Source organism: Oryzias latipes, chromosome 10, assembly GCF_002234675.1.
Source record: "Oryzias latipes chromosome 10, ASM223467v1".
Lineage (NCBI taxonomy): Eukaryota > Metazoa > Chordata > Actinopteri > Beloniformes > Adrianichthyidae > Oryzias > Oryzias latipes.
In genome coordinates this window covers 28,628,679-28,642,421 of record NC_019868.2, presented here as the reverse complement: position 1 = coordinate 28,642,421, position 13,743 = coordinate 28,628,679, and the positions used below count along the sequence as shown (strand labels likewise).

Below are 13,743 nucleotides of genomic sequence, written 5' to 3'. Positions count from 1 at the left end.
TTAAAATCGAATTATTTGTCATGGTGCCTCTGTCAGTCTCTCCTCCCCCTCTCCTCTCTGCTCTACTCTGATGATTGCAACCAGCTGTGGACACTCACCTCATCTACTCACCGCCTTCTTATGGAGATCCAGCCGCAGAATTCATCGCCAGTTCGTTGCCCTTCACGGTGCTTAGTCTGGTCACCAAGTCTACTTTTGTCTTAAAGTCTTCATGCTACTTATCTTGTTTTGTTGCCTCACTCTCAAGTCTGTTTCCACGAGTGTCCACCTGGAACAATCTTCCCCAAGAGCTGCCACTGCCATGCCACGTCTCCTGCCACGCCCCGCTCCAGCCACGCCACGACTCTCGCTTTGTTTCATATCCAGCCACGAAGAAACTCCAACTACGGCAAGACCGCTGTCATTGGTTACAGTCCTCCAGGTGACCAACTCTAAAGACTATTGACTTTTTCCATCTGGAAAAATGAACCTCTTTTGTTCTCACTACTACGTATGAGTTTACTTCCGGGTTCCAGCATCTGGGTCTGCAACGTCATACATGTCATGACATTATTTTTGTTTAGCTGGCTTTACAGGGTTTTGTATCAGTAATGTCACGGGTCCGCCGTCAGCTGCCTCCCTCCTCCCTACTCCTCATTGGAACCAGCTGCACCTCATCACCTCGCCGTCCTCGGCTCCATCACTCGCTCCAAGCTGTGCTCGCCGTCCTCGGCGCTCCTCCTCGTCACAGGCTGTCTACGCCGTCCTCGGCGCTTCTCTTCGTCCACGACTCCCATCCCCTCTCAGATTAAAACTTCTGACTCTGCCTCGTCTCCTGAGTTTCTTCCGGGTTCCAGCATCTGGGTCTCCATAGAGTTCGACCATGACAAGTAATGTGGAGTTCATATGTAAAATACGGAGCTTTGAGACACGATTAAGTGTAAAACACAGCTGCTTTATTCTGAGCTTTACATTCCCAAAAGTCCATTTGTCAGCTTACGTTATGTAACTGTCACGCGCACAAAGGGGAATGAAAATAGTGTTACATATTCCCCTATTTTATCTCATCATATTACTTTTTCATTTTGTGACCCTAATACTCTGTCACAAATGTGAAGAAAATTAAGCTCAAACTCGCATTTCTAGGTGTTTCTATATTCAAATCGTATATCAGGAGCAGATGAGAAAACATGCAGTTGGAAAAAAATCCTATTTGTGATTTAGAAATTACGCTGGTCAAGTCAATGAGAAAGGAAGTGGGGGCGGGGTTGATGGGTGGTTGAATGACATTTGGAAAAGTGAGATGGTCCCGGGAGCCCAAAGTGGGGGGGGGGGGGGGGGGGACCACACCAAACTTCCAGATCAGGTTCATTGAGGACGATGAGACGTATCTTAACTCAGCTCCGTTTCCATCACAGCAGTCGAATCTGAAATCAGAGCAGAAGTGAGGTTCTTCTTTCAGACTTTTATTTCTTTGTCACTCAGCATTAAAAACTGTGAATAAAGTGGAAATCACAAATGGCGTTTCGTCTTTTCTGTCTCTCAATTGAGCTGGATGACTCAGACGTGTGACGCTGCTGGTGCTGTAAAAAAAACACTGTTTATTTATAGTGCTGACATTCATAGAGATAATAAACCTGAACAGCGCACGTTATGGACGTCCTCCACAGTTCTGGTGCTCACACGGCTCCTTCCGGACTAGGAGGGATTGGTTTTGTCCCATCGGGACGGAGACTCCAGTCAGCAGAGGTCTTTCTCTGCGATGTGAGCTGGGTTTAAAGTCGGACTGACTTTCTCTCTGCACTCAGTAGCTCTTCTCTTGTTCGCTCATTATACAGCACATTTCCTCTGCTGCACCTCCGAGCCAGAAAGGGAGGATTGATGTCCCACAGATCACATCCCACCTGCAGAAGGGGGGGGGGTCTGGACAGTTGGTCTGACTTGGCGGTTTGGCGAGCGGCTGGTGTTGTTTTAGCAGGATGAGGACAGAGGCTTTGTGGGTAATTTTGTACTCAGTGTAAGAGATTGGTGTTTATAAATGCGCTCACCTGATGAAGATGGAGTTTCTGGTCCTGCTCTGTGTTTGTGGAAGCTGAGATTGATGAAATTCTACTGATTATCATTTTAGTTTTCATTTTAAACGTCTGGATTTTTGTATGTTTTTGGGATTTTTTCTTCTTTTTCTGACTAAATATTTTTACGTAGCAAAGAAATGACACACTGCACTTTTGTGTGTATGTGCGTGTGTTGCACAGCTGTACCCGTCTGCTGTCATGATGAAGTTGTGTTACATAAAACAGACAGAAAGTCAGTTTTGCTGAACACAGAAGCTCTTTGGCTGAACTCAGTTAAGAAAAACGTTGAGAACAAAAACAAACCAAAGGAAGTGTTTATGCCAAGAATTACGACAATTTTAAATACTGATAAAAACTGTTCACTTTAATCAAGATTTAATTTAAAAACAGAATAGTTGGGCTAAAATGTACTTAACATACAGTAGATAAATATTTGAAGTGAATGGTTTTCTAGGAAGGAAACACTCAAAAGTCCTCGACGAGTAATGCTACGTTCACACCAAACGTAATTCGATTGACAAAGTCCCACCCGCTGTACCCATTTCAACCCTTGTGCTGTCCTATGGGGTCAAGATGACCATTGCCGTGTTCTCCCTACCATGACAAAGGTGGATAAAGGTGGAAAGATTTCATGTAATCCATGGACACCAGTGAAGATCACAAATCATTGAAGAAAAAAGGTTCAGAGCACTGTCTAGTGGGTCTAGATGACTCACTCCCAATGGTAAAGTGCCTAGGATAGCACCAGGGTTAAATCATGGAAAAAAACAAAACCATCATGGGTTTGTTTATTTTAATAAACTGCATCCACTGCTGCCTGGTGGGAATAGTGCTTGAGAATGAGAACTGTTCTGACCTTTACAGAGAAAATATCTCTTTAGAATCTTCCTTAATCCAGTTCGTTGTGGTGTTTCCACATGATAGACGCACTTATGAATGTCCATTGTGTGGCTTTGCTTCCCCTATGGCTGCAGGGCTTCTAGCAATTTAAAACCTCCTGACATCATGGGGTCAGAATGTCCTCAGGAAGAAAGCTGTCATTTAGGTGGTGCTGGTGGTGGGGACACTGTTTAAACCTTTCTCACAGACACAGCAAACTGAGTTTGACATTTAAGCTCATTGTAGATGCAGCAATAAAATGATCACAGCAAGATATTAAGCTAAAAAATCATGATAATTTTTCTGAAATGCAGCCTGTGATCTGATGAAGTCCATAAGTGGTGTTAATGTAAAAAGACAATACTCAAGAGGTTTTCGTTGATTGCAGCTGGGATTCAGGTTTGACCTCAAAATCGTCTCGTTCTGAACACTACAAGCCCTCAAGCCGCCTTTGTCCTCTGAGTCGGAGCCCGATGGGCGTTGTGTTTGCGAGCAGGGATGTTTGGCCTGTATTCACTTCAGATAAATGTCACAGCTGGGACTTGCTGATTGAAGAACAGCTCTATACCTCTTGAACTGTAGACTGTGTCTGTGCCCGGCGTTGTTTTTTGTGTATGAGAACTTCCCTACCAAAAAAATGGAGTAATTTCAATCCCCAAATACCACATCGAATGCTTTCAAGTCACTTTTCTGTTAACGTATGGATTCCATCTGGGTTTTCATGTTAGTGGACTCTGCTTTTTGGTAAGTCGCTACTGTGCAATAACAAAAATGAAGAGATCTGCTGCTGTGAAAACCTCTTTATGGTTGTGTAATTTCCCTAGGGATCAATACAGAATCTTTTTGGATAGTTGCATCATCATTCCACTCAAGGTTTGGGTTTCTGATCATCACTACTAGGCAGAGACGTTTTTATAAGGAACATGTCATGGGGCTCTTGGGTGTGGCTCCTCCTGACTGAACATCTCATCAGCTCTGCATCCCTGGATCTCTATTTAGGTGGTTCCCACTCCAGTAATCGCCACCAGTTTGTTTGCCTTCTCTGGTGCAGTACTTGGCCTCTTGTTCATGTTAATTTATGAAGTATTGCCTCATCTACGTCAAGTTTTCCGTGTGTTAACGTCTACTTCCCTGTCTTCAGGATCTTCCATCATATTTACCGACCTGATTCCAACTCCTCACAGAATGGTCGCTGCTGCCCCGTATCTGCTCACTCTGTCATGGTGCCTCTGTCAGTTCTCCTCCCCCTCCCCTCTCTGCTTGGCTCCTGACTCGACACAGCTGCGACCACTAACCTCATCACCTACCTGCTTTCATAAGGAGATCCAGTTCCAGCATTCATCGCCAGTTTGTTGCCCCTGATGGTGCATAGCATGGTCGTCACGTTCATAGCTATCGTTACTAAGCCTTTGCCTAAGTCTCACTCTCTACCTTGTTCTCAGGATTATATTACCACGAGTGGTCGCCTGAGTAATCTACGTTCCCGGATCCAAGCCTCTGCATTTCCTCCTGTCACGCCACGAGCCACGGTCGTATCCACCAGTGATGCCACAGGCCACAGATTACCATCTATCCTCGACGTGGGTCCTCCTCGGATTCTCCTGCTTCGCCTGCAGCCTACAGCATCAAGAACAGAAATTAAAACTATTTCTTATTCACCTCAGAACACACCTGTCTCTCCTTCCGGGTTCCAGCGTCACGGCCTGTTTTGTCTTGTTAGTCATGACACACGCCTAACAGTCCCTGTCTGGTTGCTTTCAAGGACTCAACCCACACATTTACCATTACCACAGGCAACCAGCAGAACAAGCCGCTCCAGCTCATTCCCTCCAAAGACTTGACACCACTAAGGACAGCAAAGCTACTCTAGTCAACTCCTTGGACTGCACCTCCTCTCCTTGAGACATGTTCGCCAGTTTCGTCTGCTGCTGTCCAACAGCCAAAGCCATCCGTACCCGTTTCTGTTTCTCAAGAAATGCCTGGAAAATAAACTAATGAACCTCCATTGTGGTATCCGTTTTATATCCGGGTTGCTAGGTTTGGGTCTGCTGAGTTTTGTTCTAAAATGGCAAAAGGAACTGGCCATCAACAAGATCCAGCAAGTCTGTCCGGGTGGCATCGATGGAAGTCACTGAGTCAGGGAGGGGTCAAGGTTGTCGTCAGCGGTGACCCAGGATCGTTCCGGTGGGCCATACCCCTCCCAGTCCACCAGATATTGAAGCCGACCCCCCCGGGGGCCGGGAATCTACAATCTCTATGACAAAATATGTAACTGCCAGCAACGGCATTTGCAAGTTGTTTAAGTTTAAGTTTACATATTAATTTCAGTGATGCATATTTTATGTTCATTTGCTGTTAAACAGTCCTTGTAATTATTATCGGAGTGGTAATAATCACGTTATCAGTTAATGGAACTTTTGAGTTGATTTTTGTTTCCGTCAGGACCGTTATTGTTGTAACACGCTACAGACAGAGCACATGGACTACGGAGAAAGTGTCAGCATTTACGTTATAACAAGAAGAAAGTGTGAAGAGTTTAACTTTATTCCCTTTACATGGAAAAGGACTTGGGTCATTTCAAGAGTTGCTGCAGAAAGGTCTTTTAACCCCCTTTGTGGTATTGCGGCCAACGAGGTATGACAGTTTATGTTAATTAGTTTATTCAATTGAGTTTTTTCTAAGTCTTATATTAGTTTATATCATGTATGTGATGTATATTGACATAATTTGTTCTCTGTGAGAATATTTTCATTTATATTTATTTATATGTTTGTACAGTTCTCACGGCATGTTTGATGGCACCTGTGTGCAATAAACGCCCGTCAACACAGAACGCTTTGTGTCCGTGATGTATCCAGAGGGGAGTTACAGTGAGAACTCGATTCCGCTCGGCGTGAGGTGGAACGTGATGAAAGGAGCCCGCCATTGACGGAGCTGCAAGCAAGTTTCCCGAGGCTGTCTGTACATCAGCATCAAGGCTAAGACGACGCATACACGGAAAATCTTAACAAGCTGCAAGAAGAGTTAAAAAGGGCAGTCCATGACTAATCCAAGAAGAGATGCATTTTAAATTAAGTTAAATGTATAGAAGTGGATTAACTCAGTGCTTGCTTAAAGAAACTCTATAAGTGCTAAATAAGTATTCTGGTGTACAGCATGTGTTTAAGTTGAAGTTATTTTGACTTAGTTCTGTTATTATATTACTTGAACTTTAAAAGAGCAAGCACACAATTAGTTTGGTTAGAGAAAGTGTGTTCTTAAATTATCGCCAAAAGGTTTTAAGTTAATTTGTGCTGCAAAAATTTTGGTTATATTTCTTGTACATTTTTTAACTGAAGAAAAGAAGTAACGTTAGGTATAATTATTTTCTTTCATTATTTTACTACAGTAGTATTCTCAAGCAGCTCAAGCTGGTTAATTTAGCTGCATTTTTCTTTAGATAGATTAAGCACACAAAAACATTTCCCATTATGGATGAGTGCGGATCCAACAAGAATGTTATATCAAATGACTCTGAAGTTGAAGTTGAGCCTCAAGCTTCTTCTGAAGCACCACGAAGAAGCCAAAGAACCCGTAAACTTACTGAGAAAGCTCAAGTAATTTATGATGATAAATCAAAGAAACTTAAGGATCGCTTTACTGTCAGTTATGAGAAGTGGAAGGTTGTTGCCAAGGAAGCTAAGAAAATGTTTGATGGTGCTCCCTCACGTGACATCTTACAAGATCTTTTAACCGAGATACAGTCCTTGTCAACAGATGCAAAAAGGGCCTATGAAGAGCTACGACAGTGCACAACTCCAGACAGTGAAACCCGACGTAGAGTGGACACCTGCGATGCTGTATCAAAGAAAATCCTTGGATGTGGACATTCCCATCTTCAAGAGATGGAGGGGAATCCAGACGTTAATAAAGAACAAGTGGACTGGGTGGAGGCTGGCTCTTTGCTCTCATCTGCACTATCCCGGAAAAGCAGTTCGAGCTCACCGAGTCTAAGGTCAGTAAACACCCCAAGCATGGGATCAAAACATTCAAGTGTCTCCTCTGTAAGGAAACAAGAGGCGGCAGCAGAGTTAGCTGCTAACCAAGCTACTCTAAAGGTTTTAGAAGAGATAGATAGTGAAACGCAAGAACTTGAAATGCTTGAAGCACAAGAAAGACAAAGAATTGCATTACAGGAAGCAGAGAATGCTGCGAGACAAAATGCACTAGAAGAAAAACGCAGACAGATAGAACGCTTAGAGACTGTTAAAAGGATGAAAGCTGCAAAGGCACGCTTACAGGTTTATGAACAAGAAATCAGCTCAGAAGAAGAAATTGAGTCTTTTTATGAATCCAAACCTGTGCAAATCAAATGTGTGACAAGTTTAAGGAAACGGACAGAGCAGCAGGCGGCAGCAACAAACAATATCATCCAAAAGCAACCTAAAAGACCTCCAGAGGACACTACAACAGCTCTCGCTGAAGCAATAGCTGAGTCTATCAATGTGAGCCGTCTACCAGTACCAGAACCTACTGTTTTTGCTGGAGACCCACTAAGATACAACGAGTGGAAAATGTCATTTCAAACGCTGATAGGTAGAAAGAAAATTTCAGTGAATGAAAGAATTTACTACCTCCGCAAGTATGTCGGGGGACCAGCAAGAAAGGCGATTGAGAGTTATTTCCTCTTGAGTACAGATGCTGCCTACCAGGCAGCATGGAACATTCTGGAGGAAAGATATGGAAGCTCTTTTGTGATTGCTAAAGCTTTCAAGGATAAACTCAGTTCATGGCCAAGAATAGGACCCAAGGACAGTGTAGAATTAAGAGAGTTTTCAGACTTCTTAAGAGGCTGTGAAGCAGCAATGTCAGAAATAAAGCGCCTGGAAGTCCTTAATGACAGTGATGAAAACCAGAAGCTTCTCACCAAGCTTCCTGATTGGCTGGTTGCCAGATGGAACAGGAAGGTGATGGAGATTGAAGAGGAGAACAAATCATTTCCCACCTTCAGTCAGTTTGTTGAATTCATCGGCAGAGAGGCAAAAATAGCTTGCAATCCAGTGACTTCTCTTCACGCTTTAAAGTCTAACGACACTGAAAGGGTTAAGTCAACAAAGACTCACAATGTTGGAGCAAAGGTGTTATTGAGCAGTTCCAAAGAAGGTACACACTCGGGGTGTGTTTTTTGTGAGAAATTGAATCATGATATTCAAACATGTTGGAAGTTCATGGAGAAGCCAATCTCTGAAAGAGTTCAGTTTGTGAAAACTAAAAAACTGTGTTTTGGATGCTTGAGAACAGGGCATCATTCAAAGAACTGTGAAGGAAGAAGCGTATGTGTTACTTGCAAACGTAAACACCCAACATGTCTACATGAAGATCGTGACAAACCGAGCAGAAAGACAGAGCAAAAAGAGAGTAAGAACTACAAGGAGAAGGAAAAATCAAGCGAAAGGATCAAGTTTGAACAGATCAACGAAGCATCAAGCCATGCAACTTCAAATCGAGTGGTGCAAGATGTAAGCAGTCTATATGCATCTACAGTTGTTCCAGTTTGGTTGTCGACCATAAGTGATCCAGAGAGTGAAGTTCTTGTTTATGCACTCCTAGACAATCAAAGTGACACTACATTTATCTTGCAAGAAAAGGCAGAAATGCTGAAGTTACACAAAGAGGCAGTGCAGTTAAAACTATCCACATTGGCATCAAGAAACACAGTCATTCCAAGCCATAGATTAACTGGTCTGCAAGTTAGAGGCTTCTATTCATCAAAGAGAATCCCTCTCCCAGTAACTTACTCAAGAGAGTTTATTCCTGCTAACCTGAGTCACATTCCTACACCCAAAACAGCAAGGGCGTGGCCACATCTGGAACATCTAGCAGAAGAGCTCGCTCCATTGATAGAGTGTGATGTTGGACTGCTCATAGGGTATAACTGTCCACAAGCCTTGTTACCCAGAGAAGTGGTGTCAGGAAATGACAATGAACCGTTCGCTCAAAGAACAGATCTGGGCTGGAGCATAGTTGGCTGTGTCAGTCCATGCTCGGACTATAATGATTCAATTGGAAACAGCCACAAGATTGTTGTAAGACAGGTGATCCCTGATCTTCAGCCAACTGCTACACTCACAAATGAAGTTAGATTCATATGCCGAACTCAAGTCAAAGAGTTGATCACTCCACCAGATGTGATGAAAATGCTTGAGTCAGACTTTAACGAGAGATCTGCAGAAGAAGCTCAGCTCTCTCAAGAAGATCTCCGATTTATGTCAATCATGGAAGAAGGACTGAAAATGAAATCAAATGGTCACTGTGAGATGCCTTTCCCATTTAAGGAAGACAACCCAAGTCTGCCAGACAACAAAGGATGTGCAAATCATCGCCTCAAATGTCTGAAAAGGAGATTTGAGAGGGACAAGCAATATCATAAAGATTACACAAACTTCATGACTGAAATAATATCAAATGGGGATGCAGAAAAGGTTCCACATGATGAAATCAACAAGAGTCCAGCCTGGTACATTCCTCACCATGGAGTGTATCATCCCCACAAACCAGGGAAGATACGAGTGGTTTTTGACTGCTCCGCTAAGTTTAAAGGCGTGTCATTAAATGACCACCTGCTTACTGGGCCAGAGTTAACTAACAGTCTGATAGGTGTTCTCTGCCGTTTTCGCAAGGGACCAGTAGCGGTGATGTGTGACATTGAACGTATGTTCCATCAATTTCATGTAAGAGCAGAACATCAGGATTATTTGAGATTTCTCTGGTGGGACAACGGAGAATTTCACACTGAGCCAACAGTCTACCGTATGCGAGTACACCTATTTGGAGCAGCCTCATCACCTGGTTGCGCAAACTATGGTCTTAAACACGTTGCAGCCCAGGGGCGTGGATTTTTTAGTCAAGCAGCCATTCGCTTCATTGAAAGAAATTTTTATGTGGATGATGGGTTGATGAGCGTTACATCTGTGGACGAAGCAATAACGCTGATCAAGGAAGCAAGACAGATCTGCAGTTCTGGCAGACTAAGGATCCACAAATTCATTTCAAACTGCACTGAGGTACTGGCATCAATTCCCAAGGAGGAGTGCGCTGAAACAACACAAAATCAAGACTTAGCTCTGGGTGAGCTACAAATGGAGAGAGTTCTTGGAATCAAATGGTGCATAGTCTCAGATCAGTTCAGATTCAAGGTTGAGGTGAATGAGCGACCACTCTCTAGAAGAGGAGTATTGTCAACTGTGGCATCTATCTTTGACCCACTTGGGTTTGTTGCACCATTCATTCTAGTTGGTAAACAGATACTTCAAGAGATGTGTCGCAACAACATTGGGTGGGATGAGCCACTGTCTGAAGATCTTCTCCCACGGTGGGAGTCCTGGCTCTTGGACTTGAAGAACCTAGCTGATATAAAAATTCAGAGATGCTATGTTCCAGACAATTTTGGACAAGTTCAGCGTTATGAACTGCATCATTTCTCAGATGCAAGTGCTTCAGGGTATGGAGTCTGTTCCTACTTGAGAGCAATCAGCGTGTCACATCGAGTCCATTGCTCCCTGGTTATGGGTAAGGCCAGAGTGACACCTTCGAAGGTCACCACAATCCCAAGGCTCGAGCTGTCAGCGGCCGTTGTTGCTGTGAGAACCAGTAACCTTCTCAGAAGGGAGTTGGATATTGAGACTCAAGACTTCTTCTGGACTGATTCAAGGGTCGTCTTGGGATATATCAACAATGATGCAAGACGATTTCACATATTTGTGGCAAACCGTGTTCAGGCCATTAAGCAGAGCACTAATTCGAGTCAGTGGAGACATGTGACCTCTGAAGAAAACCCTGCTGATCATACATCCAGGGGCTGCACAGTCAAGGGGCTTGTTTCTTCCAATTGGTTCACTGGACCAGATTTTCTTTGGTGTGAGAAGCTTCCCAGTGATGACATTAAGGTGGGAGACATAACAGTTGAAGACCCAGAACTTCGAAAGGTCATTGTGCACAAATACTGACTGCAAAGGACTCATTGTCAAGCCGCTTTTCAAAGTTTTCCAGTTGGAGAAGGTTAGTCAAAGGCATTGCTAGACTGAGGCGGTGTGTCAGAGAGTTCAAGGGTTTGTCATTAAGAAACAACGTAGCTTCGAGTCTGGAGGAGAGAAAAGAAGCAGAACTTACCATCATAAGCATTGTTCAACGAGAAACATTTCCTGAAGAAATCCAAAACCTCCAACACAAAGGAGAGATGACAACACAAGACAGGATTAAGCGGCTGCATACACTGAATCCCTTCTTGGATGAACAAGGAGTAATGAGAGTGGGAGGTCGGCTGAAACATTCTACCCTGCATCCATACATCAAGCATCCGGCAATTTTGCCAAAAAGCAGCCACATTTCAAAGTTGTTGATTGAACACTATCATCAACAAGTACAACACCAGGGTCGTGGCATAACAATGAATGAACTTCGATCAAATGGCATCTGGATACTTGGATGTAGTCACGCAGTGTCTTCCTTCATCTACAAGTGCGTCAAATGTAGAAAGTTAAGAAGAAGTGCTCAAGTACAAAAAATGGCAGACTTACCTCATGATCGAGTAGAAACAACGCCTCCTTTTACTTATTGTGGAATGGATTGTTTTGTTCCGTTTTACATAAAGGAAGGAAGGAAAGAACTGAAGCGTTATGGTCTGCTATTCACTTGCTTATGCTCTCGTGCTGTTCACATAGAAGTACTCGATGACATGACTGCGGATTCTTTTATCAATGCCTTGCGAGCCTTCATTGCCATTCGTGGAAATGTGCGTCAACTTCGGTCTGATCAGGGTGCTAACTTTGTGGGTGCAAAACGTGAGCTTCAGCAGACTGTAAGACAGATGGACCAAGAATCCCTAAAACGATTGGGTTGTGAGTTTGTCATGAACACACCAGCTGCCAGCCACATGGGCGGAGTTTGGGAAAGGCAGATCAGGACAATAAGAAGTGTTTTAACATCTATTCTCCATCAGTCCTCCAGCAGACTTGATAGCTCGTCCCTGCGAACATATTTTTATGAAGTCATGGCAATCATAAATAGCAGGCCCTTAACGGCGCACTTGCTTAATGATCCCACTGGACCACAGCCTCTCACACCCAACCACATTTTGACAATGAAATCCTCAGTCATCTTGCCACCACCAGGACAGTTTGTGACAGAAGATGTTTATCTTCGCAAAAGATGGCGCAGAGTGCAGTTTTTGGCGAATGAGTTCTGGTCCAGGTGGAAAAAGGAGTACCTGCTAAATCTCCAGCAGAGGCAAAAATGGCACAAGGCCCACAGAAACTCGAAGGTCAACGACATAGTCATTCTTCAAGATGAAAGCGTGCCTCGAAATGCGTGGAAACTGGCTAAAGTTACAAAGGTCTTTCCTAGTGCAGATGGTCATGTTAGGAAACTGCAATTGTTGATCAGTGATTCAGCACTTGATGGTCAGGGAAAACGACTCACTAAGCCAGTATATTTGGAGAGGCCTATCACTAAAACAGTAACACTCCTTGAAGCAAATAACACAGAGTCATGAGTAAAAACTACTTACATTAAAACTCTTGAGTGTTTTATTTGACCTTCTTCAGTTGTTAAGAAATCACAAGTGATTTGGTGGGAGTGTAACTGCCAGCAACGGCATTTGCAAGTTGTTTAAGTTTAAGTTTACATATTAATTTCAGTGATGCATATTTTATGTTCATTTGCTGTTAAACAGTCCTTGTAATTATTATCGGAGTGGTAATAATCACGTTATCAGTTAATGGAACTTTTGAGTTGATTTTTGTTTCCGTCAGGACCGTTATTGTTGTAACACGCTACAGACAGAGCACATGGACTACGGAGAAAGTGTCAGCATTTACGTTATAACAAGAAGAAAGTGTGAAGAGTTTAACTTTATTCCCTTTACATGGAAAAGGACTTGGGTCATTTCAAGAGTTGTTGCAGAAAGGTCTTTTAACCCCCTTTGTGGTATTGCGGCCAACGAGGTATGACAGTTTATGTTAATTAGTTTATTCAATTGAGTTTTTTCTAAGTCTTATATTAGTTTATATCATGTATGTGATGTATATTGACATAATTTGTTCTCTGTGAGAATATTTTCATTTATATTTATTTATATGTTTGTACAGTTCTCACGGCATGTTTGATGGCACCTGTGTGCAATAAACGCCCGTCAACACAGAACGCCTTGTGTCCGTGATGTATCCAGAGGGGAGTTACAAAATAGGCCACCGTGCCATCCACCATTAAGGGCCGCATGTCGACATCAGAGAGCTCAGACCTCGACCCCCCATCTGTAGGTCCACCGGCCGGCTTCATCAGCGAGATGTGAAAGGTTGGCAAGATAAGGTATTCACGAGGTAACAGCAGACAGTAAGACACAGGGGGGATCTGTTTGACTATCTGGAATGGACCTCCGTACCTGGGACCAATTTGCAGGGGAGTCATAGCCGAAGGTCTCGGGTGGAGAGCCAGACCCACCGACTTTCCCGATCTGCAGAGAAGGAGTAGAAAGGAAATGCAGTGATATGTTTGTCACTAATAGCAACAAGGGCAAATAATGACATATTTGCAAAGTATGTGTCGCGTACGAAGATAACAAATGTATTTTTCTGAATAATTAAATCTCTCTGGGGAGAGGCTGAGTCATCTGAAGCTCCAACAGTTGTCTGTTGTGATTATTTTGCTTTGAGGAACAGAAAAGGAAGAACAGAAAACAGACAAGTAGCTCTAATTATTTCAAAACAGGTTCTGCAGCTCTGGCTGTTTTTATCACTCATATACATAGGCCATTATTTGTTTATAGAGTAACAAA

General features: G+C 43.3%; 1 protein-coding gene across 1 annotated transcript; it reads left to right on the top strand.

The window, feature by feature from the left end:
* The first annotated feature begins 11,129 nt into the window (after positions 1-11,129).
* Positions 11,130-13,168, top strand: LOC111948044. Its single transcript, XM_023959401.1, has 2 exons — positions 11,130-12,913; positions 13,058-13,168. Exon 1 carries the CDS (start codon positions 11,149-11,151, stop codon positions 12,460-12,462), a length of 1,314 nt encoding a protein of 437 aa, XP_023815169.1. The 5' UTR covers positions 11,130-11,148; the 3' UTR covers positions 12,463-12,913; positions 13,058-13,168.
* Positions 13,169-13,743: the final 575 nt, after the last annotated feature.

What these genes read in the sequence shown, in the direction of transcription:
- LOC111948044 (XM_023959401.1), top strand. Translation starts at nt 11,149, where the DNA reads ATGACAACACAAGACAGGATTAAGCGGCTGCATACACTGAATCCCTTC.